Below are 23,663 nucleotides of genomic sequence, written 5' to 3'. Positions count from 1 at the left end.
GTGCTCAGTTAGTCTTACTGTTTGCAACCCCATGGACTGTAGCCCACCAGGCTCCTCTGTCCATGGAATTTTCCAGGCAAGAATACTGGAGTGGGTTGCCATTTCCTTCTCCAGGGAATATTCCTCACCCAGGGGTCAAATTCACATCTCCTGCATTAGCAAGTGGATTTTTTTTTACCACTGGCTCCACCTTTAAAACTGATAATGGCCAGTAATTGTAAACAGGCAAGAGTTTTTTAAGCAGTTTGTCCTCTTTCCTGGGCCTTTTCCCTCTTTGATGGGTAGTACCTTCTGAAGGATTGGAGAAATAAGCAGCCCAGTGCTTTCCTCCATGGTCATAGTTTTTCACACACTATTGGCTATTTTTGTCCTTTTTCCTTTTTAGTCTTTGTTTGTTTTTAAATTTAAGTGTGCAATCCCTTTTCTGTTTTAAAGATATAAAATTGATATGTATTAGTTTCCTAAATGCTTTCCCCACAGACTACTTATGACCTGGGATATCTTCAAGCTTATAGAGTAGGTTAGAGAACTTCTGGGAAGTTGAAAGGAGAGATGTAATCTTTTCCTACCTAAATACCTTTTCCTTTTTCTTTTAGACAGTCTGCTGTCTTGTCTAGCATGACATTATAAGCTGCAGAAGCACACTGTTCATTTCTGTTTCAGCAAATACATTGATTCTCATTGTAGTAAGGGTTTTTTTTTGTTGTTTTTTTTTAAAGTTTTGCATCTCCATTTTTCCAAGGGAGAAGATACATATCCTGGATCAGCTCTCAGTAATTAGAAAGTACTGCTATTCTAATATGAACATCACTAAAGGAGTGATGAGGATGCATCAGTTGAATACCTACCACAGGCTGACCTGTGAGGTGATATAAGACTTGTGAATGGCATACAACTCTTAACTGAGTGTGTAGCCTTACTTAATCTAATTTGTTAAATAACAGAGTTTTACTTTTGTGTATCTAAGTAGCAGCCTGATAAACATTTACTTCAGTTGCTGCTGATCTAGAGGAGGTTGCCTGCTTATAGGCCACCATAACAGCAGAGAGAGTGAGTTTTAAGTCCTTACTCTTATCAGTTACTTTGTGACTTTGAGTAAAATCCTTAACTGGTCTGGGCCTCAATTTCATCATTTGTAAAATTGTAGTAAGTAATACATTGTGAGGGTAGATGAGGTAAGATATGTATATGAACTTCTTAGGAAATTGTGTGATGCATGGTAGACAGTGAACTGTACTGTTTATCATTTTTTAGTTATTTTGTTAAGCACTGAGATCCTTTTTGGTGAAAGATGTTAGATATAGCCAATATTGAATTGTTACAATGAACAATTTGGCTATGAGTTCATTTCCTAGTTCTTTCTTTGACTGATTTCCAAGATATTCATAATTTGCAACTATTTGCAAATTATGGCAGCAAAAAAAGTAATTGAGGGTTAAAATTGTAAACTTCTGTTTCCCTGTTTATAATGAAAATAATTGGCATAAGTGTCTGCCAGTGTCTGCAGGTGCAGTGACATAGCTCTGCAGCCATAGCTCAGATTCCTTTCCCTTTCTCCTTTCTCAAATGAATCAACTCCTTTAGTGGAGAATATACCCAGGAGACTGGTTGTGTATTCCTTGGCTTCTTCTACCTTCAGATGGCCCATAGGTGTAAGGAAAAGAGTAAAATTTTAAAATTTTATCTTTGCAGAATGATAGATGTGAAATTGAGGTGTTGAGATACCCACTGTCCTAGCTCTGGGAAGAGACTGTGAAAAGAAGAGGAAGTTAGGAGAGAGACAATGGATCTCTGTGGGTCTTTCAATAGTTTCTGCTTCCCATTTGATTCACCACTCTGTAGTCCCATTTTTGGTAGAATTTCTGTTTTCTGGCAGTATCCTTTTGCATAAGCTGCCAGTTTATTAGAGTTCTTTGTATTTTGTTTTCTTCTTTTAGGGTAACATAGGTGAAGTAGTATCACAATTTTTCCTCCTTTTCTTTCAGCAAAACCAAAGCCCAGTTCTGATTTTCACATTTTATATAGCTTTCCACTTAAATCTTTACAGGTGAAAATCATAAATTAGTTTCTCCATTATAAAGTTCAGTTATGTGTCCGTTTGCCTATAAGATACTGCCCAAACCTTAAACTGGTTACTGTTTAAGTAACAAGAAATTAAAACACTGGTTTACTGGTCTAGATCACACTGTGGTATTTTTACACTTGATACCATAATAAGAAATTGGGTGAATTGCATTATCTGCCCCCTCAACACTTCACCCCTCCTTTTTTTATTACCCCTTCTTCCACCAAAAAGCTTCCAAGGAAACTCCATCTGAGGTATAACTAAATGCAAAAATGCTTCAATTTAATTGAAATAAAATGAGATGATTAACAATGATTACCCAGTGACCAGAGAAGCTAACTTACAGTGATTTTATTTAAAACTTGAAAAAATTTAAAGAGTACAGCGTTAACTAACAGATGCAGTCTAACAGTATTCATCTCCTTTCAGCAGTGTGCTATAAATTGGGTCTTCTCAAAGCTCACTCTAGCCAGATGGATAAGGCTCTGTTTAAGGAAGCGCAGGAAAGCTTTTCTGGTCCCCTTGACAACTAGTTCTTCTAGGTGAGTATCTGCCTTAACTGGCAGAATTGTAGTAATGCCTCATAATTTGGATGAAGTGATTTTTTTTTTTTAATGAGTATTTCAAGTCATTACATACAGTATCTTTCCTAAATTTTGACTGTTCCATTTATAGGCTAAGAATTAGGAGGTCTTACTTTACCTCCTCAAACAAATGCTTTTTGTAGTTCGTATGGGGGAACCTAGTTTTGATTTCTGCTGTGCTGTTAGGCTTCCATCTCTCTTACTCATGGCTCCACTAGGAAGTAGTCAGTTATTTTTCACCGAGCAAAGTAGTTTTAAGTACATGTTACCAAACTATGTTTTAAATGACTATGGAAGGAACACGATTTATAGATTTATAGATCTATATCTCTATAGATACATAGATCTATATCTATCTATAAATCCTAAAACAAGATTGATAGATCTTGACCCTCTGGAGGCACTACCCATCTTAATTTTAGAGATTGCATTTCAAAAGGATAGAATGGAAAGAGCCCTAGTTATTTCCTCGTATCCAAGTTCGTCCATTGTCTTAAGTATATGTTTCTGTATATTTCTGATTTCATATTGACTGGCAGATCTTTCTGCAGTAAAGCTATTAGGATTTACCCAACCACTAAGAACATTTTTAGTTTGGGTAATTTAAAAGGTGAAGTTCACTGAAAAGAACAGGTATTAACTTTGTGAATTCTTGTTCTTAAACAATTTAAAAATATTATTACCTTTCGTTTTTCATTAAGGGTTTCATTAATTTTTAATTTCTATTAGGATTTTTTTCCATATAAACTGGTCGTACCTACCAAGTTACTTAGTCCCCTCAGATTGGATTAGGACATTTGTTTTTTCTTTGTTTATAGCACTAGGTAAAAAGATCTGTTGTATTAACTATTTTTGTTTATGTCTGATAATAGTTATTCAGAAATTTGTATTTACAGTTTAAAATGAGATAATTACCTCACTGATTATAGGAGTAACTGTTACTTGTCCTCATATTTTAATTTTTGTAACAATGAATCTCTTATATATTAATTATGCCCTCTAAGTTTTATCTGAAACTCTGACTTCAGTGAGAATTAAGCTCAATTGTCAGAACTTACTTATTGCCAGCTCTTTGTGTAGCAGCCTTATATGTTTATTTGTAAGAAGGGAGCAAGATGCTTTTACATAGACTTCTCAAAAATAAAAGGAAACTGTCTAAACACCTTATTTTCACCAAAAAAATGAATAATTTTCCCAAAGTAATGCTGGGAATTTTCAAGTAGTAATGCCAGGACATATATTAATTTCTTGCTTTCTAACCAGGGTGATGAGCCCAGGTTAGGAGTTTTTTTCATCCTGAAGCCTGTTAAATATGGCCAGAACCAAGGTCATTCCAGGGTACTCTGCCTACAGCTAGTTTGTAAGAATCTGGATCAGATTAAATAGAGGAAGAAATAAGAGTCTGGGACTTTCTGGTTAACAGATCACAATTGTGTGATTTTTTTCAGGTGGCCTTCTGATAGCTTCTGCTCATTTTGGTGCATACGTATATGGGACAGATATAGACTACAATACTGTTCATGGCTTGGGTGAGTAGTGGTTCTAGACAGTGTTATAGTCTTTCCTCTATAACAAATGAGCAAATGAGTCTTTGCTCTTGTACCAAATGTGCCTTTAAAATACTTAAATAATTATGTATGGCGTTATACATCTGTTTTTAATGTTAAAATATAGAAAATATAGAGTTGCGATATAATATAGTTTTAGTTACTTTTATAACAGTAAGACGTTTCATTGGGTATCTGCTTTTCATGAAGTTATCCAGTGAGCAAAATGACCTCCCAGGGGAACTAAAGATGAATAACAAAAAGCCCTTCTTTCAGAGCTATTTTTGGTCTTAGATTTTTAAAAAGTAGGCAATCAATAAGGTTGTAAAACTTCAGGGCTGGGAAAAAAGTAGGAGAGGGACTAACTAAGCCTTTTGTAATTAGTGTATTCACCTTAGTAAAACATAGTTTCTATTTAAAAATTATCACCATTCTTTGGTTTAGCAGTCATTTGTTACGTGTATACTTGATGAAGTATTCTAGTCCTTGAGTACCGTATATGTTTTTGATTTCATAATTGACCAAAACATCTTCAAAGCAGTTAAGGTGACAGTAACTTTAAAGATTCTGCATTAGACTGAGAGCAGTGTGAAATAAACATTGGCTTGCTTTTGAGGCAGTTTTGGAAAACACTTTTAAAATCTGGAAGCTACGCTAATGAAGTGTGATTGCATGAAATTGAATCAATCTAAAAATATTTCTTGATACCTAACAAAAATGTAAAGTTTCTTTGATTTTGAAATTGTATTTATGTTATTGTTTCATCGTTGTAGCTAGAATCAGCCTGTAAAACATGCTTTTTATTTTTCTCACCCAGTGTAAATTGCTCTATAGGTGAGAATTTATTAGACTTCCTTTTCTTGAGATAATTTAATATATTGTATTTGATGAACTGCCTTTTTTCCTACCTTGACTGTAAGGAATTTAGTACTATAATGAGAATGAATAACATTTTATAAAGTTCACCTAAATGGGCTAACTAGAAAAAGATAGTCTCTGTTTGTAGTATTTTAGCATAGACAGAATGCCAAGAATTATTCCTGTTTGCTTTTAGTACAAACAGTATGTTTGCTTTAAGGATATTGTCCTATGTGCTTCATTTTAAATTTTCTCTTTATAACTCTAATGAGTTATGTTTAAAAGTTATGTGATAACCTCTCAGTCTGCTTGGGTAGAATTCTGATTGAGGTAGAATTTCCTCAGAGCTTATCCAAGGTGCTGTTAGATTTGCCCTGTTTCCTGTGCTTCTCATCTCTTACTATACTCTCAAATACTTCCAAATTTCTTCTATTTTAAAAATGCAAAACTTTTTCTGTCAGCCCTATAGAGGCCCTCCTCCTAGCTACTACTTTGTTTTCCTCTTCTTTTTGCCAAAGTGCTTCTTAAAAAGACTAGTATTTACTTGTTATTTCCTCTTTTTCATCTCCTAACTGTCTTCTGCCTGTTCTTCTCCAGCTTCCATGCTTACTGAAAACTCAGGTCTGCAGTATTTGGCAGTGTTGACCTTCACAATGCCTCCCTTGGTTTCCTTCAGTGACTTCACTGGATGGTACTTTGATTTCTTTGTCTGTTTCTTTCTCAGTTTCCTGAAGGCCCTGCTGTTTTCTTCAGTGTCTATTTACATGTTGCTTTTCTCTAGGCATCTTTGTTGGCCCCTTCTATCGCGTTACATACTGTGCAGAGTCATGTCATTCATCTTCTTTTAATTTTTAGGTTTCGTTTTTATTGTGAAGTAGATCGTAATACAGAGGAGCTTATAAAAATAGAGAAATTATAGAACAAACATATAACTGCCACTTACATTAATAAAAAATATCATTCATTCTTATACATTTAGCTTAAGTTTATTTACTGATACCTCCCAGTGTATATATATTCTGGCCTCTAACTCCCTGCTGAATATCTCTTTCTGAATCTTCTATAGGACCTCAGGTATATCGAGATTGATGTATCTCAAATGAATTTCATCTTTTTTCCTAGGCTTGTTTTTCTTCTTGCTTTCTCAGATCTTAATTGATGATATCATCATCTCCTCATGTCTCCGAACTAAAACTTTTGAACTTCCCTTGAGCCCCCACTTTAACCTTTCATATCTCGTGTCTCCCTTTTACTTCCTCTCTCCATGGTCACTGCTACTGCATTTCCGAAGTTAGCTCTCTTCATTTCTGCTCCATTTACCTGGTTCATCAGTATTTCTTCATTGCTAGAGGAAAAGGACCATGTTCTATTCAGCCCTATATCTATTTTTTTCATTTATTTATTTTTAATTGAAGGATAGTTGCGTTACAGTATTGTGTTGGTTTCTGCCAAACCAGCCCTGTATCTTTATTAGTGTGCTTTGAATGCATTAATTATTGAGTGAGTGTTTTAAGACCGTTTTACATGAAAGGATAATTAGACAACACTACAATTTACTGTTCAGAATATTTTTTATAATAAGTTAAAATAAAAATAATTGTTCATTTTTATAAATAAAGTTAAAATTTTAAACAAAAGCAGGTTCTATTTGAGTTAATGTAGGTTTGGATGAGCTAAGCATTGCTTTTAGCTAAGTGACAAGAGTTAAGAATGTTGTTTGTTAGTTCTGTTTTCCTTTTTCTTTCCCTTTAGGAAAGGCTAGTAGGAAAAACCAGAAATGGAGAGGACCTGATGAAAACATTAGGGCAAATCTTCGTCAGTATGGTTTAGAGAAGTATTACCTTGATGTCCTGGTTTCAGATGCATCTAAACCTTCGTGGAGGAAGGGCACATATTTTGATGCAATCATCACTGATCGTAAGTATGTTTTTATACCAAAGTAAGAGTAGCATTGGGTTCCTAAGGTCTTTTACATTTAATGTACAAAGTGTGTAAGTACAACAGAAAAGAGCCAACTTGTACTAGCATTCCCCCCACTCCTGACTTCTTCACATCATGAGAAGGAAAAAAATGATAAATGTAGGGCAGGACACCAATTTAACTACATGGTTTTGTTTTTCTAAACTATGTATATTAACTTGTCACCCCTTTTTTCTCTTCAGCTTATTTTCAAGACATAAATTTGTTTTTATATTTGTTTTATGTTTAACTGTAGTTGGTTGTTACTATACCAACTAGAGCCAAAATATCATTTGCAATTATGGGATCAGATTTTGGAGAAGAAAGTTTCAGGTATCTCAGATTTTCTGTGTCTGACTTTTTGTGTTTGTTGTTGTTGTTACGCCCATTGTAACTGGCATCTTCTTCCTCGAGTTATGAGAAATCTGGAGTTGTGTGAACCACTGGGATTGTGAACCCACTGAGCTTCAGGAATGTGCATAGGAACTTGTTTCTCTTGCCTTCTGAGTTCTTGGGCTTTTCAGGCATCCCGTCTAAGAATAGATCTGCCCTTTCTATAGTCTCTGACTGTAAATCCGTACATAGTGGCAAGCTGTATCTCACCCCTTCCATCTCAGACCTCTTCAGTTCTTTGGTAACTTAGGTGGTTTCAGATCTACCAAAAGGAAAATTACCAAGGCATTACAATGATAGCTCAGTTGGTAAAGAATCCGCCTGCAATGCAGGATACCCTGGTTTGATTTCTGGGGTTGGGAAGATCCACTGGAGAAGGGATAGGCTACCCACTCCAGTATTCTTGGGCTTCCCTTGTGGCTCAGCTGGTAAAGAATCTGCCCACAATGCAGGAGACCTGGGTTTGATCCCTGGGTTGGGAAGATCCCCTGGAGAAGGGACAATCTATCCCCTCCAGTATTCTGACCTGGAAAATTCCATGGACTACATACAGTCCATGAGTTCTCAAAGAATTGGACACGTTGTAAAGTCACTATGAATATACTCATGGAAATTGGGTGGCTTTTTATTTATAACCTACGGTATTACTTGCTGTCACTCTATATGTATTTATAAAAATATGTAGTTTTGTTCCTGATCAGTTGAGAGTAAGTTGTGTCCATCCTGGCCCTTTACCTTCCTACACTCCAGTGTGTATTTCCTAAGAATAGGGTAGGCTCTCAGATAGCCAGAGAGCATGCATGCTCAGTCCTGTCCAACTCTTTGCAATCCCATGGACTGCAGGCTGCCATGCTTCTCTGTCCATGGGATTATCCTAGCGAGAATAACTGGCGCAGGTCACCATTTCCTCCTCTAGGGGACCGTCTCAACCCACAGATCGAACCTGTGCTCCTGCATTGGCAGGCGGATTCTTTGCGACTGAGCCTGGGGAGCCCTAGATAGCCAGAGTAGTTATCAATTTCATTGAGTCAGTGCAGTGCTTTAACCTGTAGTTTCTCATCCCGTTTTGTCAGTTGACCCAGTAATACTCCTTTATAGCATGTTTTCCCCTGAAGTACAGTATCCAGTCTAATGTCAGGCATTGCTTTTAGTAGTCATATCTTTAGGGCCTCCTTTAATCTGTAGCATTTCCACAGCCTTCCTCTGTCGTGCGTGACGCTGACATTTTGAAGAACACAGCCGCCTGCCTGCCTGCCTGCCAGTGTCAGCGAGTGTCCCTCTCGTTGCCTTCTCCGCTGGAATGGTGCACAGGGGCTGTGTTCTTCCTGGATGTCACATCTGGAGGCACGTGGTGTCCACCTGCTTGGCAGTGGTGATGGGGTGACCTTTGACTGTCCGTGTTCCCTGCGCTTTCTCTCTAGCTCCGTATGGTATTAGAGAATCTACAAGAAGAACAGGTTCCCAGAAGGAAATACCAAAGGGAATAGAAAAATGGTAAGTGAATATTAAATATGATATATTACCACCTTGGGAAGAAGCGTATTGCTTCTTTTTAATTAACTGAGTTTAATAGTGTTAGTTTTTCACTGGTTTTTAAGTTTTTCACTGATTCTGAAATTTTGTTTTGTCTAGTCCAGAAAGCCACGTTCCTGTTTCCTTGAGTTATCATCTGAGTGATATGTTTTTTGACCTGTTAAACTTCTCAGCAGAGACCCTCGTATTAGGTGGAAGACTGGTCTATTGGTTACCAGTATACACACCAGAGTATGTAATAATAATAATTTTACTTTTAATTTCGTTTTTATTTTGGTGTTTGTGTATCTAACATGCTTTTTTCCCCTGTCTCTAATCATATTCAGAGTGAATATCTTTGTGTTTAATGGGTACAATAGCCTTTATTTACCAACACGTTGTATAAGACAGGCCCCTTCCTCTTATTGATTGAATTGCTTTGAACTTTTTATTTTACATCAGGGGTTGGCAAATTACAGCCTGTGAGCATGATATGATCTTTAGCCTGTTTTTGTAAGGCAGTTAAGACTGGTTTTTACCTTTTTCAAGGGCTGTTAGAGGGGAAAAAGGCAATGAAAAAGAATGTGTGTCAGAAGCACACGTGGTCCATCAGGCTAAAATATTTACTGTCTGACCTGTAAGTGCAAAAGTTTGCCCTTGTTGTTTATCACTCTTAGTTCAGGGCCTATGTGTCAGCTGTTCATTAGCTCTTTTGCCAGGCCACAAACCTAGGTAATTTTTAACAACTTAGCTGAGTAATTAATCTATTTACTGCCTGTTAGCTTTAATATATGTTGGCTCTTGTGATCATCTTAAAAAACTAAGACCAAAATAAGAGCTTTGCATATATTTAAAGCCCTGATTATGTTCAACATTAGTGGTTTGGGTTTTATTATTCAGTAATTATTAATTTCAAACAGAGCTATGTACACCAACAATGAAAGACAAGATGTGTTGAACAAAATAGAATCTTTAGAGTTGAAAAGCAGTATCAAGCTCAAGATTTGGCTATTCAATCTGCTATAGAAATCTTTCTTAAAAATTACTTTAATGTTTATATTTCCTATATATAATTATACAAAGAGAATTTTAGAACAGTTTTATCTTGTTTGTGTTTTTGTAATGGTGGATGGTCTTTCAGCAGTTGGAAGCTATGCTTTCTTGTTTTTTTATAAATGTCACATTGGGAGCTACATGCGCTAACTTTAGTCTTGCATTTTGTTTATTGGCAATAAGACTGTGCACATTTGTATCTGAACCCCTTAACACTGAGCTTATGTTCTGTTAAGAAATTAATCGTTTCTTAATTTTAGAAATGTGAGAAGTTAATTCTCAGGAGTGAAATGACTTGTTTAAAGTTAAAAGCTGACTAGTTCATTGATTTCATTCCTTGTGCTGTGTTCACTTAATTCAGCATCCTGCCAAGATCTCGGGTACCTGGTATGTGAAATGATAGATGAGGTTTTATTAATATTTTCAGAAAAGAGCATGTTTGCTTATTTCTATGCAAAAGTGGTTTTGCCTTCAGTTCAGTTCAGTCACTCAGTCGTGTCCAACTCTGTGCCACCCCATGAATCGCAGCACGCCAGGCCTCCCTGTCTATCACCAACTCCCGGAGTTTACTCAAATTCATGTCCATTGAGTCGGTGATGCCATCCAGCCATCTCATCCTCTGTCGTCCCCTTCTCCTGCCCCCAATCCCTCCCAGCATCAGGGTCTTCTGCCTTAGACAAGCTAAATTCCAGCAGCAAGCTTCCTTGTCTTTTTGTTTTAATTCAAGTTTCAGGACTGAAGTTTTTAATAATTTATTTTGAAGTAAACTTAAAATTTATAGAAAAGTTTCAAATACAGTACAAAAAGCTCTAATTCCTCCCCTCATCTACATTTTCCAACTGTTCACATAACCTCCTCTACCTTTGTTTTTCTCACATGTTACATTAATGCCCACAGTCATTAATCTTTTTCGGAACTGTTTGAGAAGTTGCAGATATGATTTCCCATCACCCCTACATATTTCATTGCATTTCTCAGTAGCAAGAGCATTCTTGTCAAATCACCATCAAGCCCCAAAGTCTGGAAACAGCACTGATAGTGCTTCTGTCCGATCTTGGACCCCTTCAGATTTTACTGATTATAGCCTCTCCAGGAAAATGTACTGCGTTGATCCATCATGTCATTCTCCTCCAGTCTGGAATACTTCCTCAGTCTTTTCCTTATCTTCTGTGTCCTTAAGAGTTGTACAGTACATGGCTTATATTCTGAAGGTTGACCCTTAACCAGGTCCATCCAATGTTCCTTCCGTGACCAGACTCTGGTAATGCTCTTGGGAGGAATACCACAGAGATGATACCGTGTAGTGCATTGCATTATGGGTCACATAGAAGCGGCCCCTCCTGGAGATCTTAATCATCTGGTCATGTTGTTCCGTCAAGTGGAGAAACTATCATTTCTGATAAAGAAATATCAGAACTCTGATAAAGAAAGTGATTTACCATTTTCTTTTCAACTAGTATGTTCCAGGGGATGGTAACCCAGGATGCACCAATATCTTGTTTTATTGTTGACAGCCACCATAATGATGAGTTTGCTATTCCATCATTCCTTCTGCATTTGTAAATTGGCATTCTATAAGGATTAATTTCCCCTTCCTTCCCATTAATTTGTTGATTTATATTGGTATGGATTCAGAGATTCCAGTATTATTCATTGGGTTATAATTTAATTCTATCATGATTTTGTTACTCAAATCGTCCTAGATTTCAAACTATGGGAGTCCCTTTGAGGTGGCTGCTCTGTCCTTTTGAAATATCCTCATTAGTTTTCGTGTTTCTTATTTTCTGGCATTTTTTGACTTTCCACTATTTTGTAGTTTATTATTTAATTATAATTGAAATTAAATGTGGTTATGAGTATGTTTTATAATTCTTTTTATGTTGTTGTTATGAAAAGTCAAATTGGAGGCACTTAACTATTTGACTATTTGTGAAGATCTTAAAAAATGGCTAGGGTATTTCTTCAGGGACTTCTCTTTTACTAGTTTTTGACAAGCGGAAATTTCCAAGTTCATAAAACCAAAGGGATTTTTTTAGAAGTAAAAAGGAGGCAGGTTTTTTATCACTTCTTTTTTCTTTTTTAAGCTTTAGATGTTTTATCAAAGGGCAAATTTCATCCAGGCTAGGAGACAAATAGGAAGACTTCTGTGGCATTTTCTTCCCTGACTTAACTTGTCTGAGAGAGTTATTTCCAGATCTTCTGATGTTCATTACTAGACTTCCATTGTGCCTTCTCCTCCTCCTTCCATTGTGTCTTAACCCGAAGTGATCTTATTAATGAACTTAATTTGTCATGAGTTTATATTAGTGAATGAACTGTTTTCACCTTTGCAGCAAACATGACCCCAAATCTTTACTGTTTCGATTAGATGTACTTAAAACTAAAGTCATCTGTGAAAGCTTGAAATATTGTTCTTGCTTGTGAATTAAACAACCTAGAATTAGTTTGGTTATGTTGTATTGCAGATATAGTTTTTTATTAGACTGGGAATAAAGAATTCATTTTAAAACTGTGCCTTGGCACAGCTTAATTGGAAAACTTTTGTATTTTTGGTATAGTGATGTTGGCTTTTAGTCCTACTGTTGAATTCATTTACTCAACCAAATCCTGTTAATATGATTGAAGTTTAAAAATAAGAATTGCACATTATAATCAAGTTAAAGTATTATTCATTAAACCCAGAACATTTTTATGTTTTTTAAACCCGGGACATTTTGAAAGTTGTAAGGCATAATAAAAACATCGCAGCTTAGTTATTTGTGAAGAATTGTCAAAACTGATGATTGAAAAAGGATTTTTTCACTGTTTGACAATTTAAATTGTGGTGAAGAAACTGCTGCTCAACAAATTCTGCTTCGTCTAGACCAGATTCTTCCTGCTCTAGTATATTGGATTTGGGGCCTGCATCAAGACACTCTGTACTCTTTATATCCTTTTACCTTTTTTATTTTGTCCCTTTTGCTTGATATACTCTTTCTTCTTTCCTCAGCTGTAAAATTCTGGTAATCTTTTAAGACAGGCTTAATTGTTATGACCTCTGACACTTTCCCAACCCTTCCCAGCAGAATACATCAGTCTAGCATCTGTGTTCTTCTAGTAGTTTACTCCTATTACTCGTAGAAACTTATCACATAAAGTTACTGTTGACTCTTGGTATTTGTGAGTTTATTCACAATTTCAACTGTTTGCAAATGACCCTGAAGATCTGTGTAACATTCATTTGGTCAGGGCATACATTCAACTTGTGTGTTTGATGTTAATAGGAGTTGCTCAGCTGTTGAGTGACTGTAGCTTCTTGTCCAGGTTCCACATAACCACACGAAACGATTAGGAACTGTGTTTCTTTGTGAAAGATGTCCTTTCATAGAAATCCAACTGCTAAGCTTGTGATAAAAATGATGACAAAGTGAAGAAGTCTGATAAAGGACTCCAGAGTAGGATTTGGGGGTAAATTTTAATTGTGATAGAAATGAATTTTTGTGGTGGCTCAGAGCAGTGAACAGAACATATTTTTCATTTTTCATCTGGGAAACAGAAAAAAATGATTCTTTAAATTGTTTTCAGTAAGTGCTCCAATCACAAAATCTGTGTCTCAAATGGGAAGTGCAACTCTAATGACATTTGGAAATAGTCTGAGGCGTGAAGATTCACAGGAAGATAAATGACTGTCAGAACTGATTGATGGAAAACCTATGTATAAATATAGGGTTTTTTTTTTTCCTTTTTTAAAAAAAGTTGAAATTTAATTTGTGTACCATGAAAATCACAATTTTATTTTATTTTAAAATAAGATTGAATTTGTTATAATATTGTTTCTGTTTCATATTTTGGTTTTTTTGGCCACGAGGCATGTGGAATCATAGCTCCCCCAACCAGGGATCGAACCCACACCCCTAACATTGGGAAGCAAAGTCTTATCCACTGGACTGCCAAGGAAGTCCAGAAAAATCACAGGTTTTAAGTGATTTTTAGCATAGCCAGAAGGTTATTTAACCATAGTTGCTGTCTAATGCCACAATGTTTTTATCATCCCCTAAAGAAACCCCATTCACACAAACAATCTCTCCTGCTGTTTTCCTTTCCAACCATTTATCTGTCTCTGTGGATTTACCTATTCTAGCTGACTATTAACTATGTGGATTTTTAAATAGTTGCTTATATCATAGGGGGATAGTAGTAAAAACAGAATTAAGATAAGGTACCATTCCATCATCATAATCTGGGCATAGTACAGATTTATAGCTCCTACTTAACAGATTGCAGACAATCCATTGGTATGAAGTATATTAATAAATATATAGTAGATGATTTTAAATGCTGTTTTTTAATTTTTTAGTACATTTTGGAAGTACGTGATTAAATTTATTGGCTCATTCAAGACTAGTAAGTTAAAAACAAGTTTGTTAATGATAATGATAACCTAAATGATGTCCTTTCATGCTCAAACTCAAAGATCAAATAAAAAAATAATCTAGAATATGTAAATATGTTTTTCTGCTGTTAAGCCAAATGCCAGTGACTTAGTTTTACCAGTTTAATATTCAGTTCAGTTCAGTTCAGTTCAGTTGCTCAGTCGTGTCTGACTCTTTGCGACCCCATGAATCGCAGCACGCCAGGCCTTCCTGTCCATCACCAACTCCCGGAGTTTGCTCAAACTCATGTCCATTGAGTTGGTGATGCCATCCAGCCATCTCATCCTCTGTCGCCCCCTTCTCCACCTGCCCCCAATCCCTCCCAGCATATTTTATTCATGTCATAAATGTATGGGTTTTGTCCTTTGATTTATAGATTTATCTTGGGTTTTATAATTATACAGATTATATAAGCATGAGGAATTTATATTTGTATACATTTAAATGGCATTTTAACAATAATACCTTGTCACTTTGCCAGAAAATAAGATTCTTTTCTTTAAAAAAGGGTACATTACTAAATTTGACAGTTTCAGACATCTAGAAGCCCTGCTGCTTGCAAGCCTAAGGTCAGAACTATATTTTCTTTCTCTTATCATTATTTTAGTCTGTCAATTGTGATATAGAATGTATTCTTTCATATCATAAATGCCTTGTATGAAGTCTCCAAATTTGACATCAGCTGATGTTATAAGAGCACATTTCTGATTGTGTAGTTAGCATTAGAGGATTGTGGGGTGAGATGAAATCCAAAATGGTCATTACTTGTTGGAAAGCCCTGGGGAAGGAGGCAGAGAATGACTTCAAGAGAATTCCTTCCACTGATAATGAAGTGAGGTGCATTATGAATGTCGTTTGGTAAGTGGGTGGTGAAGGTTCTGAGCAAGTGGTCAAGGTAGTGAGGGAGAGCTTGTTGAAGGTCACGGGGACCTAGATAAATCAGTTAGAGGGGTGGGGGAGACAGTCTTTAAGGGATCAGAGGGGGATAAGGGGGATCAGAGCTTTAAGATTTCCCATATAAGAAATGTTTGCAGAAACTGTGTATCTAGAAATGTATGAAGATTTAAAAAAAGAAAACAAAAACTGGCAATCCCGGTGTTCTTAAAGGTGCACATACCTAGGGAGCCCTCTTTCCTACTGTTCTTCTGAATTCTGCTCCATAACTGTTTCCCCCACATTTGTTACCTGCTGCTTCTACCAGGATTGATGCCAAAAGCCTATCAGATGTCAGGCTGTGAACTGCAGCTGGACTGCTGTGCTTTTTGGTGTCCTCTTCATTCGCCAAGTACAGTACATGTGCGGCACAGCCGCTCTCTATCGTGACTGGTTCTGTTTCATGGCAGAGGATTGATGTCCTCTGTCATGTTCTAGCGGTAGTTTGTCTCAATTATCTTTACATAACAAAGTTATTAGAGGTCTCAAGATGTCATTAAAATTTTGCATGGACATTTCATTTTAAAGGGGAAAACATATGGTGTAGTGGACTTTATATTTGGGGAATTTATAAAAATCCCTAGCTGAATCAGTCTGTCAGGAATGTCAGAGAGTTGTTGTGTACTGTATTTGTCTTCTTGTGCTCTTGCGGGATCCTTTAGGGTCAGATTGTCATCTTGTATTTTTGTGGTTTAAATGCTTGGCATTCTTCAATAAAACGTATCGGTATTCTCTCATATTATACAGGTAAAAAATTAAACTGCTGCTTTTTAAAAATGCAGATGGTTTATGGATTATGTGGACAGTTAACATATGTGAAATGAAATGGTGCAGCCTGTAGGGGGAGGAGGTCCCATTCCACGCTGGATCAACCCCCTTGATGGTCCTATGCGGGATACACCTGTGAGGGTTCATAACAGTCAGCTCTTCTTTCTTCAGATACACCGAGGAGATGGTACCCTGGCACCCCTGCTTGGAACTCATCAGCAACTGTGAGCAGAAGCTTTCCAGTCACACATCAAGGCGCTTGATAACAATGGAAAAGGTGAAGGAATTTGAGGTAAATTATCCAAGTTTGTTTTTTTTTCCAGATAAATTCCGGAAGAATTAGACATAGATTTTTCTAATTTCCTCTCATGAAGTTTGGTTAATGTTAGTCCTAGATTTTTTTTTAAGTTTTTAATGAATTCAGGAGGAGGCAAAAGTTGAACAGGTTTGTGGCATTTGGTGGGGTACAATAGAATATAGAAACTGAAGAATAGAAAGAATGGTTGACCTTTATTTTTTGGGCTATGTTTGTTATCCTTGGGCTAACTTAGTTGTAGAATAGAGCACTGTTAGTTAAACAACCAAGGTGTAATTAGCAATGTACTAGTTACCCTTTTTCTTCAAAAGCAGAACCTGCTTGACTGCAGACTCTACTGAAGAGAAAATGTCACTTTATTTAAGGGAGAAGGACCCATCTGTTGGGGTCCAACATGTGTTACCCTTCTTTTGTTCTTTCTCTCCCACACACAATTCATTTCAGGTTGAAAAGAAAGAACAAAACATCTGTTATTTCATACCAAGATCAGAATTGATATGAATAATGCCTCCTCATAGAGCTTAATTAAATCTGCAGAATTCATCTTGGTCTGTACAGATCCTTGATTAACAATGGAAGCCCTTCCATATTCACTAGAACTTGGGTAAGCCCCATGAGTGCTTTGGATCTGGAGGGCAAGCAGAAAAGAATAGAATGTTACTGCCTGAGGATTTTGTCTTACTCGTCCTTAAATCTGCATTTCATTCTTTTCATGTGCTTCACAGCTTATGGATTCTTTCACAATAATAAAGACTAATGTTTGTTATTCTACATAGTTCTTGTTTTTTTGCTTTTAATTTCTATTTCCTATCTATCGCTAATACAGGCCCTTGTTACCATATACCTGGTTTATGCTGATAAGCTCCTAAATTACCTCTCCTCCTACTTTTCACACCTCTAGTTCTTATATGTTAAATGTGCATGCGTGCTAAGACTCTTCAGTTGTGTCCAACTTTTTGTGAACCTATGGACTGTAGCCTGCCAGGCCTCTTCTGTCCATGAGATTCTCCAGGCAAGAATACTGGAGTTGGTTGCCATGCCTTCCTCCAGGGGAGTCTTCCCAACCTAGGTATTGAACCTGCGTCTCTTAAATCTCCTGCATTGATAGGCAGCTTCTTTACCACTAGTGCCACCTGTGAAGCCCTATATGTTAAATAAATCTTCCTAAAACACTGCGTTGGTTAGGTCACTTCTTTATGCAAGAATTTTAGTGACTCATTTTTATTACAGAGTAAGGTTCAGAATCTTCAGTATGACATTTTTCTCAATAATTGGGCTTTAGTAGCAGGGCATTTCTGAAAGCTAAGATGTGTGTATATACACACATATATATATGTGTATCAGTTCAGTTCACTTGCTCAATCGTGTCCAACTCCTTGTGACCCCATGGACTGCAGCATGCCAGGCCTCCCTGTCCATCACCAACTCCCACAGTTTACTCAAACTCATGTCCACTGAGTCAGTATGCCATCCAACTATCTCATCCTCTGTTGTCCCCTTCTCCTCCCGCCTTCAATCTTTCCCAGAATCAGGGTCTTTTCAAACGAGTCAGCTCTTCGCATCAGGTGGCCAAAGGATTGGAGTGTCAGCTTCAGCATCAGTCCTTCCAATGAATATTCAGGATTGATTTCCTTTAGGATGGACTGGTTGGATCTCCTTGACGTCCAAGGGACTCTCAAGAGTCTTCTCTAACACCACAGTTCAAAAGCATCAGTTCTTCGGCGCTCAACTTTCCTTATAGTCCAACTCTCACATCCATACATGACCACTGGAAAAACCATAGCTTTGACTAGACGGACCTTTGTTGGCAAAGTAATGTCTCTGCTTTTTAATATGCTGTCTAGGTTGGTCATAACTTTTCTTCCAAGGAACAAGCGTCTTTTTATTTCACGGCTGCAGTCACCATCTGCAGTGACTCTAGAGCCCCCAGAAATAAAGTCTGTCACTGTTTCCACTGTTTCCCCATCAATTTGCCATGAAGTGATGGCACCAGATGCCATGATCTTAGTTTTCAGAATGTTGAGCTTTAAGCCAACTTTTTCGCTGTCCTCTTTCACTTTCATCAAGTTCTTCAGTTCTTCTTTGCTTTCTGTCATAAGGATGGTGTCATCTGCATTTCTGAGGTTATTGGTATTGCTCCCAGCAGTCTTGATTCCAGTTTGTGCTTCATCCAGCCCAGTGTTTCTCATGATGTACTCTGCATACAAGTTAAATAAGGGTGACAATATACAGCCTTGACTTAACTCCTTTCCCGATTTGGAAGCAGTCTGTTCCATGTCCAGTTCTAACTGTTGCTTCCTGACCTGCATACAGGTTTCTCAAGAGGCAGGTCAGGTGGTCTGGTATTCCCATCTCTTTCAGAATTTTCCAGAGTTTGTTGTGGTCCACACAGTCAAAGGCTTTGGCTTAGTCAATTATGCAGAAGTAGATGTTTTTCTGGAACCCTCTTGCTTTTTTGATGATCCAGCGGATGTTGGCAAATTTGATCTCTGGTTCCTCTGCCTTTTCTAAATCCAGCTTGAACATCTGGAAGTTCACAGTTCACATATTGCTGAAGCCTGACTTGGAGAATTTTAAGCATTACTTTACTAGCGTGTGAGATGAGTGCAATTGTGTGGTAGTTTGAGCATTCTTTGGCATTGCCTTTCTTTGGGATTGAAATGAAAACTGACCTTTTCCAGTCGTATGGTCACTGCTGAGTTTTCCAAATTTGCTGACATATTGAGTGCAGCACTTTCACAGTCATCTTTTAGGATTTGAAATAGCTCAACTGGAATTCCATCACCTCCACTAGCTTTGTTCGTAGTGATTCTTCCCAAGGCCCATTTGACTTCACATTCCAGGATGTCTGGCTCTAGGTTAGTGATCACACCAATGTGATTATCTGTTTCATGAAGATCTTTTTTTGTATAGTTCTGTGAATTCTTGCCACCTCTTCTTAGTATCTTCTGTTTCTGTTAGGTCTGTGCCATTTCTGTGCTTTATTGACCCCATCTTTGCATGTATTTATTACATCTTTATCTATTCATCCATCAGTGATAGGTTACTTCTATATGTTGGCTATGTAAATAATACTGCCTTGAATGTGGAGTTGTGTATAGCATTTCAGATTAGTGTTTTCATTTTCTTAAGAGTAATTCCCAGAAGTGGAATTGCTGGTTCACATGGTGGTTCTGTTTTTAATTTGCAGGATCTTCATACTGTTTTCCATTGGAGAAGGAAATGGCAACCCACTCCAGAACTCTTGCCTAGAGAATCCAGTGGACAGAGGAGCCTAGTGGGCTGCTGTCCGTGGGGTTGCACAGAGTCAGACACGACTGAAGCGACTTTGCATGCATGCATGCGTTGGAGAAGGAACTGGCAACCTTCTCCAATATTCTTGCCTGGAGAATCCCAGGGACGGAGGAGCCTGGTGGGCTGCCGTCTGTGGGGTCGCACAGAGTCGGACACGACTGAAGCGACTTAGCAGCAGCAACAGCATACTGTTTTCCATTGTGGCTGCACAGATTTACCTTCCTTCCAACAAAGCACACAGGTTCCCTTCCGTTTGTATCCTCACCAACACTTGTTATTTCCTTTGGAGAATGGCTGTTCTAACAGGTGTGAGGTGTTAACTGATTGTGGCTTTGGTTTGCATTTCCCTGATTAGTCACGTTGCGCATCTTTTCAGGTATGCATTATCTATGTGTCTTTCAGCTGTTTGGGTTTTTGTTTTTGTTTTTTGGCAATTCCATACAAATTTTAGAATTGTTCCATTTCTTTGAAAAATACCATTGGAATTTTTGTAGGGATTGCACCGAACCTGTAGTATGGACATTATAACAATATTAAATTTTACAGTCCCTGAGTATGAAATACCTTTATATTTATTTGTGTTGTCTTTAGTTTCTTTCATCAGTGTCATAGTTTTCAGATCTTTTACCTCCTTGGTTAAATTTATTCCTAGGTGTTTTCTTCTTTTTGATGTAATTATAAATGGGATTGTTTTCTTAATTTCTGTTTCTGATAATTTGTTAGTTTATAGAAATACAACTTATTTCTGTATATTGATTTTTGTATTCTGCAGCTTTACTGCATCTGAAACTTCACAGTTTATTATTTCTAACAGTTTTTAGTGGAGTCTTTAGGGTTTTCTATATATATATATTATCACATCATCTGCAAATAGTGACAGTTTTACCTTTTCCTTTCCATTTTGGATGCCTTTCATTTCTTGTTCTTGCCTAATTGCTTTGGTTAGCACTTTCAATACTGTATTGAATAAAATTGTCAAGAGTGGGCATCCTTGTCTTGATCTTAGAAGAAAAGCTTTAAGCTTTTTCACTCTTGAGTATGTTATCTGTAGACTTATCATACGTGGCCTTTATTATGTTGAGGTACATTCCTTATATACCTGCTTTGTTGACAGGTTTTTTTTTTTTTTTTTTAATCAAATGGATGTTGAATTTTGTCAGGTGCTTTTTCTGTATCTATTGAGATGATCATATGATTTTTATTCTTCCTTTTGTTGATGTGATGTATCATGTTGATTGATCTGTGAGTATTAAACTGTTGCATCCCTGGAACTGTTGCATCAATCCCACTTGATCATGGTTTATAATTCTTTTAATGTATTGTTGAGTTTGGTTCAGTAATAGTTTGTTTAGGAGTTGTATATCTGTATTCATCAAGGATATTAGCCTGTAATTTCTTTTGTTGTGGTATCCTTGTCTGGTTTTGGGTACAGCTGGGCTTATAGAATGAGTTTGGAATTGTTCCCTCGTCTTCTATATTTTGAATAGTTTGAAAAAGTTGGTATTAATTCTTCTTCGAATGCTTGGTAGAAATCACTGAATGAAGCTCTCTGGTCCCTTGCTTTTGTATGTTTAGAAGCTTCTGATTACTAATGCACTCTACTGATTTCCCTGCTGGCTCAGATGGTAAAGAATCCCCCTGCAGTACAGAAGACCGGGGTTTGATCCCTGGGTAAGGAAGATCCCCTGGAGAGGGGATGGCTATGCTGTGCTATGGTTAGTCGCTCAGTTGTGTCTGACTCTTTGCAACCCCATGGACTATAGCCCGCCAGGCTCCTCTGTCCATGGGGATTCTCCAGGCAAGAATATTGGAGTGGGTTGCCATGCCCTCCTCCAGGGGAACATCGCAACCCAGTGATCGAACGTAGGTCTCCCACATTGCAGGTGGATTCTTTACTGTCTGAGCCACCAGCGAAGCCCAGGGAATGGCTCCCCAGTCCAGTATTCTTGCCTGGAGAATTCCATAGATGGAGGAGCCTGGTGTCTACAGTTTATGGGGTTGCAGAGTCAGACAGGACTGAGCGACTAACACGTCACTGTCACTTTTTCAGGCTCTGTTAGTAATTGGTCTGTTCAGATTTTTTTGTGTCCTCATGACTCGGTCTTAGAAGGAATTTCTAGGAATTTTATTAGAATTCTTTAGCAGTCTTTCTAGGAATTTATCCCATTTCTTCTAGATTGTATAATTTGTTGGCATGTAAATGTTAACAGTGGTCTCTTGTCCTTTTTCCCCTGTAGTGTCAAAGTTTCTTCTTTCAATTCTGATTTTACTTATTTGAGCCTTTTTTATACTTAATGAGTCTGGCTGAAGGCTTACCAGTTTGTCTTTTCAAGGAACCAGCTCGTAGTGTCATTTATCTTTTCTATTATCATTTTCGTCTCTATTTCATTTATTTCTGCTCTGACCGATATTTCCTTCTACTCTGGACTTTGTTGCTCTTTTTCTGGTTTGTTGAGGTATAAAGTTAGGTTGTTTATTTAATGCTTATTTTAATACATTTGAAAAATTAATATTACCAACAGATTTTTCAGTTTTAAGTCTTGATATTAGAAACTACAGTGAATGACATCAGCAGTTGTTACTCTGTGGCCTCCATAAAAAGTGCACCATATGGTGTTTATGAAGGCTTGAAGCACTAAAGAATTGGAAGGATAACAGTCTAGAGAAAAGGCTTTAATAATTACTGGAGCCCCATGATTAACCAGTCATTTCTGTTTTAATGACAGAATTAAGACCCATTGTGGACCATTTAATGTTTGCTCTCCTCCGAGTTTGATTTGTTTAAGAAAGTCTGGTATTTTTTTGATAGATTTATATTTTCCCAAGCAAATTTAATACACAGAAGAGGAAATAGAAGATGATCTAAGGATGCTTCCAAGAATATTTTTGCTATCTAATAATAAAGGCACTCTCTTCTAAGATATGCTTATACTTTTGTCCTTTCAAATTAACTTACAAAGTAAGGAAATCTGTTGCTCGAGTAAGTTTTTGAAACGGCCTTCCCTTTATAAGATCAAATTTACTCTGAGTTTTAATTTGCATGGAGTTTATTATAACTGAAAATACTTTGTCATGTTGAATTAGTCATGTTTGGCTTTTAATTAATTGCTTCATTTCTACCTTCTGTTTGTATGGAGAGGAGTGTATATAATTGCAGCAAGATCCCAGTCCTTTATAATGAAAGTGATGACATAAAATTGTCAAACAGTTCTCATGTACATCTAACAAATTATTCTTGACCTTGTTCAGTGTTGTTGACGTTGGCAGTGGAAGACTATTAATTTTAGATTTTTACACTTTTGTATACTCTGTCTCTTCATTTTTGATTTGTCATTTGTTAGGATTAACTTCAGTATAACTTTTGGCCCAGCTGATACGTTGTTATAAAGTGTTCTCCCTCTCCCCCCTTTTAAAACGTAAACATAAGTTATAAATGTAAAAAAATATCTAAAGCGTGTGGATAGTTCATAAAATTTTGTATCTTTATTGGCTATGGTTTTTAGACTTACTGAACATTTGTAGTAAGGAAGAAAATTTTTGCTGACTGTGTTAAAATGTGAAAATGCACGCTAAGAAAAGCCAGTTTTTTGTCAATATTCCCTGTTGATATAATCTGAAAGCTAAATGAATGACAAATAGCCCTTTATAAGGCTTTATTTTTTGCAGAAGTTTCACATCGATTTGACATTATTGTGCATATGGTTAGAGATGAGGAAGTGCCCAAGGGCTAGCCCAGTCTGCTTAACTAGGAAGTGGCCAGTTTGAGACCAAAACTCCTCTTTGTACCTGAAATTCTATATCCTTTTTTCAACATCGTGTTGCCTCTTTACCAAAACACAATCCTTTAGAATCCTTTAGAATATGCCGAGATTAAAAGGCAGACATTCTTGAGTGGCATGTTACAAGTTTCTTTTTAAGATGGTCTTTTCTCATGCCTCATGAAGCCATGGTAGAATGGGATTTGTTGTA

At 37.1% G+C, this 23,663-nt stretch overlaps 1 protein-coding gene across 3 annotated transcripts in view; it reads left to right on the top strand.

The window, feature by feature from the left end:
* Window positions 1-23,663, top strand: part of TRMT11 (tRNA methyltransferase 11 homolog) — a 57,906-nt gene that overhangs the window by 21,252 nt on the left and 12,991 nt on the right. For all 3 annotated transcript variants that reach the window (XM_043890157.1, XM_043890159.1, XM_043890158.1), the window contains 5 exons: window positions 4,098-4,178; window positions 6,807-6,971; window positions 8,828-8,900; window positions 9,039-9,170; window positions 16,256-16,376. In XM_043890157.1, the coding sequence (XP_043746092.1) occupies window positions 4,098-4,178; window positions 6,807-6,971; window positions 8,828-8,900; window positions 9,039-9,170; window positions 16,256-16,376 (572 nt within the window). The remainder of the gene's footprint in view (window positions 1-4,097; window positions 4,179-6,806; window positions 6,972-8,827; window positions 8,901-9,038; window positions 9,171-16,255; window positions 16,377-23,663) is intronic.

Source organism: Cervus elaphus, chromosome 28 (genome assembly GCF_910594005.1).
Source record: "Cervus elaphus chromosome 28, mCerEla1.1, whole genome shotgun sequence".
Lineage (NCBI taxonomy): Eukaryota > Metazoa > Chordata > Mammalia > Artiodactyla > Cervidae > Cervus > Cervus elaphus.
This window is presented reverse-complemented; position numbering and strand designations above follow the sequence as displayed.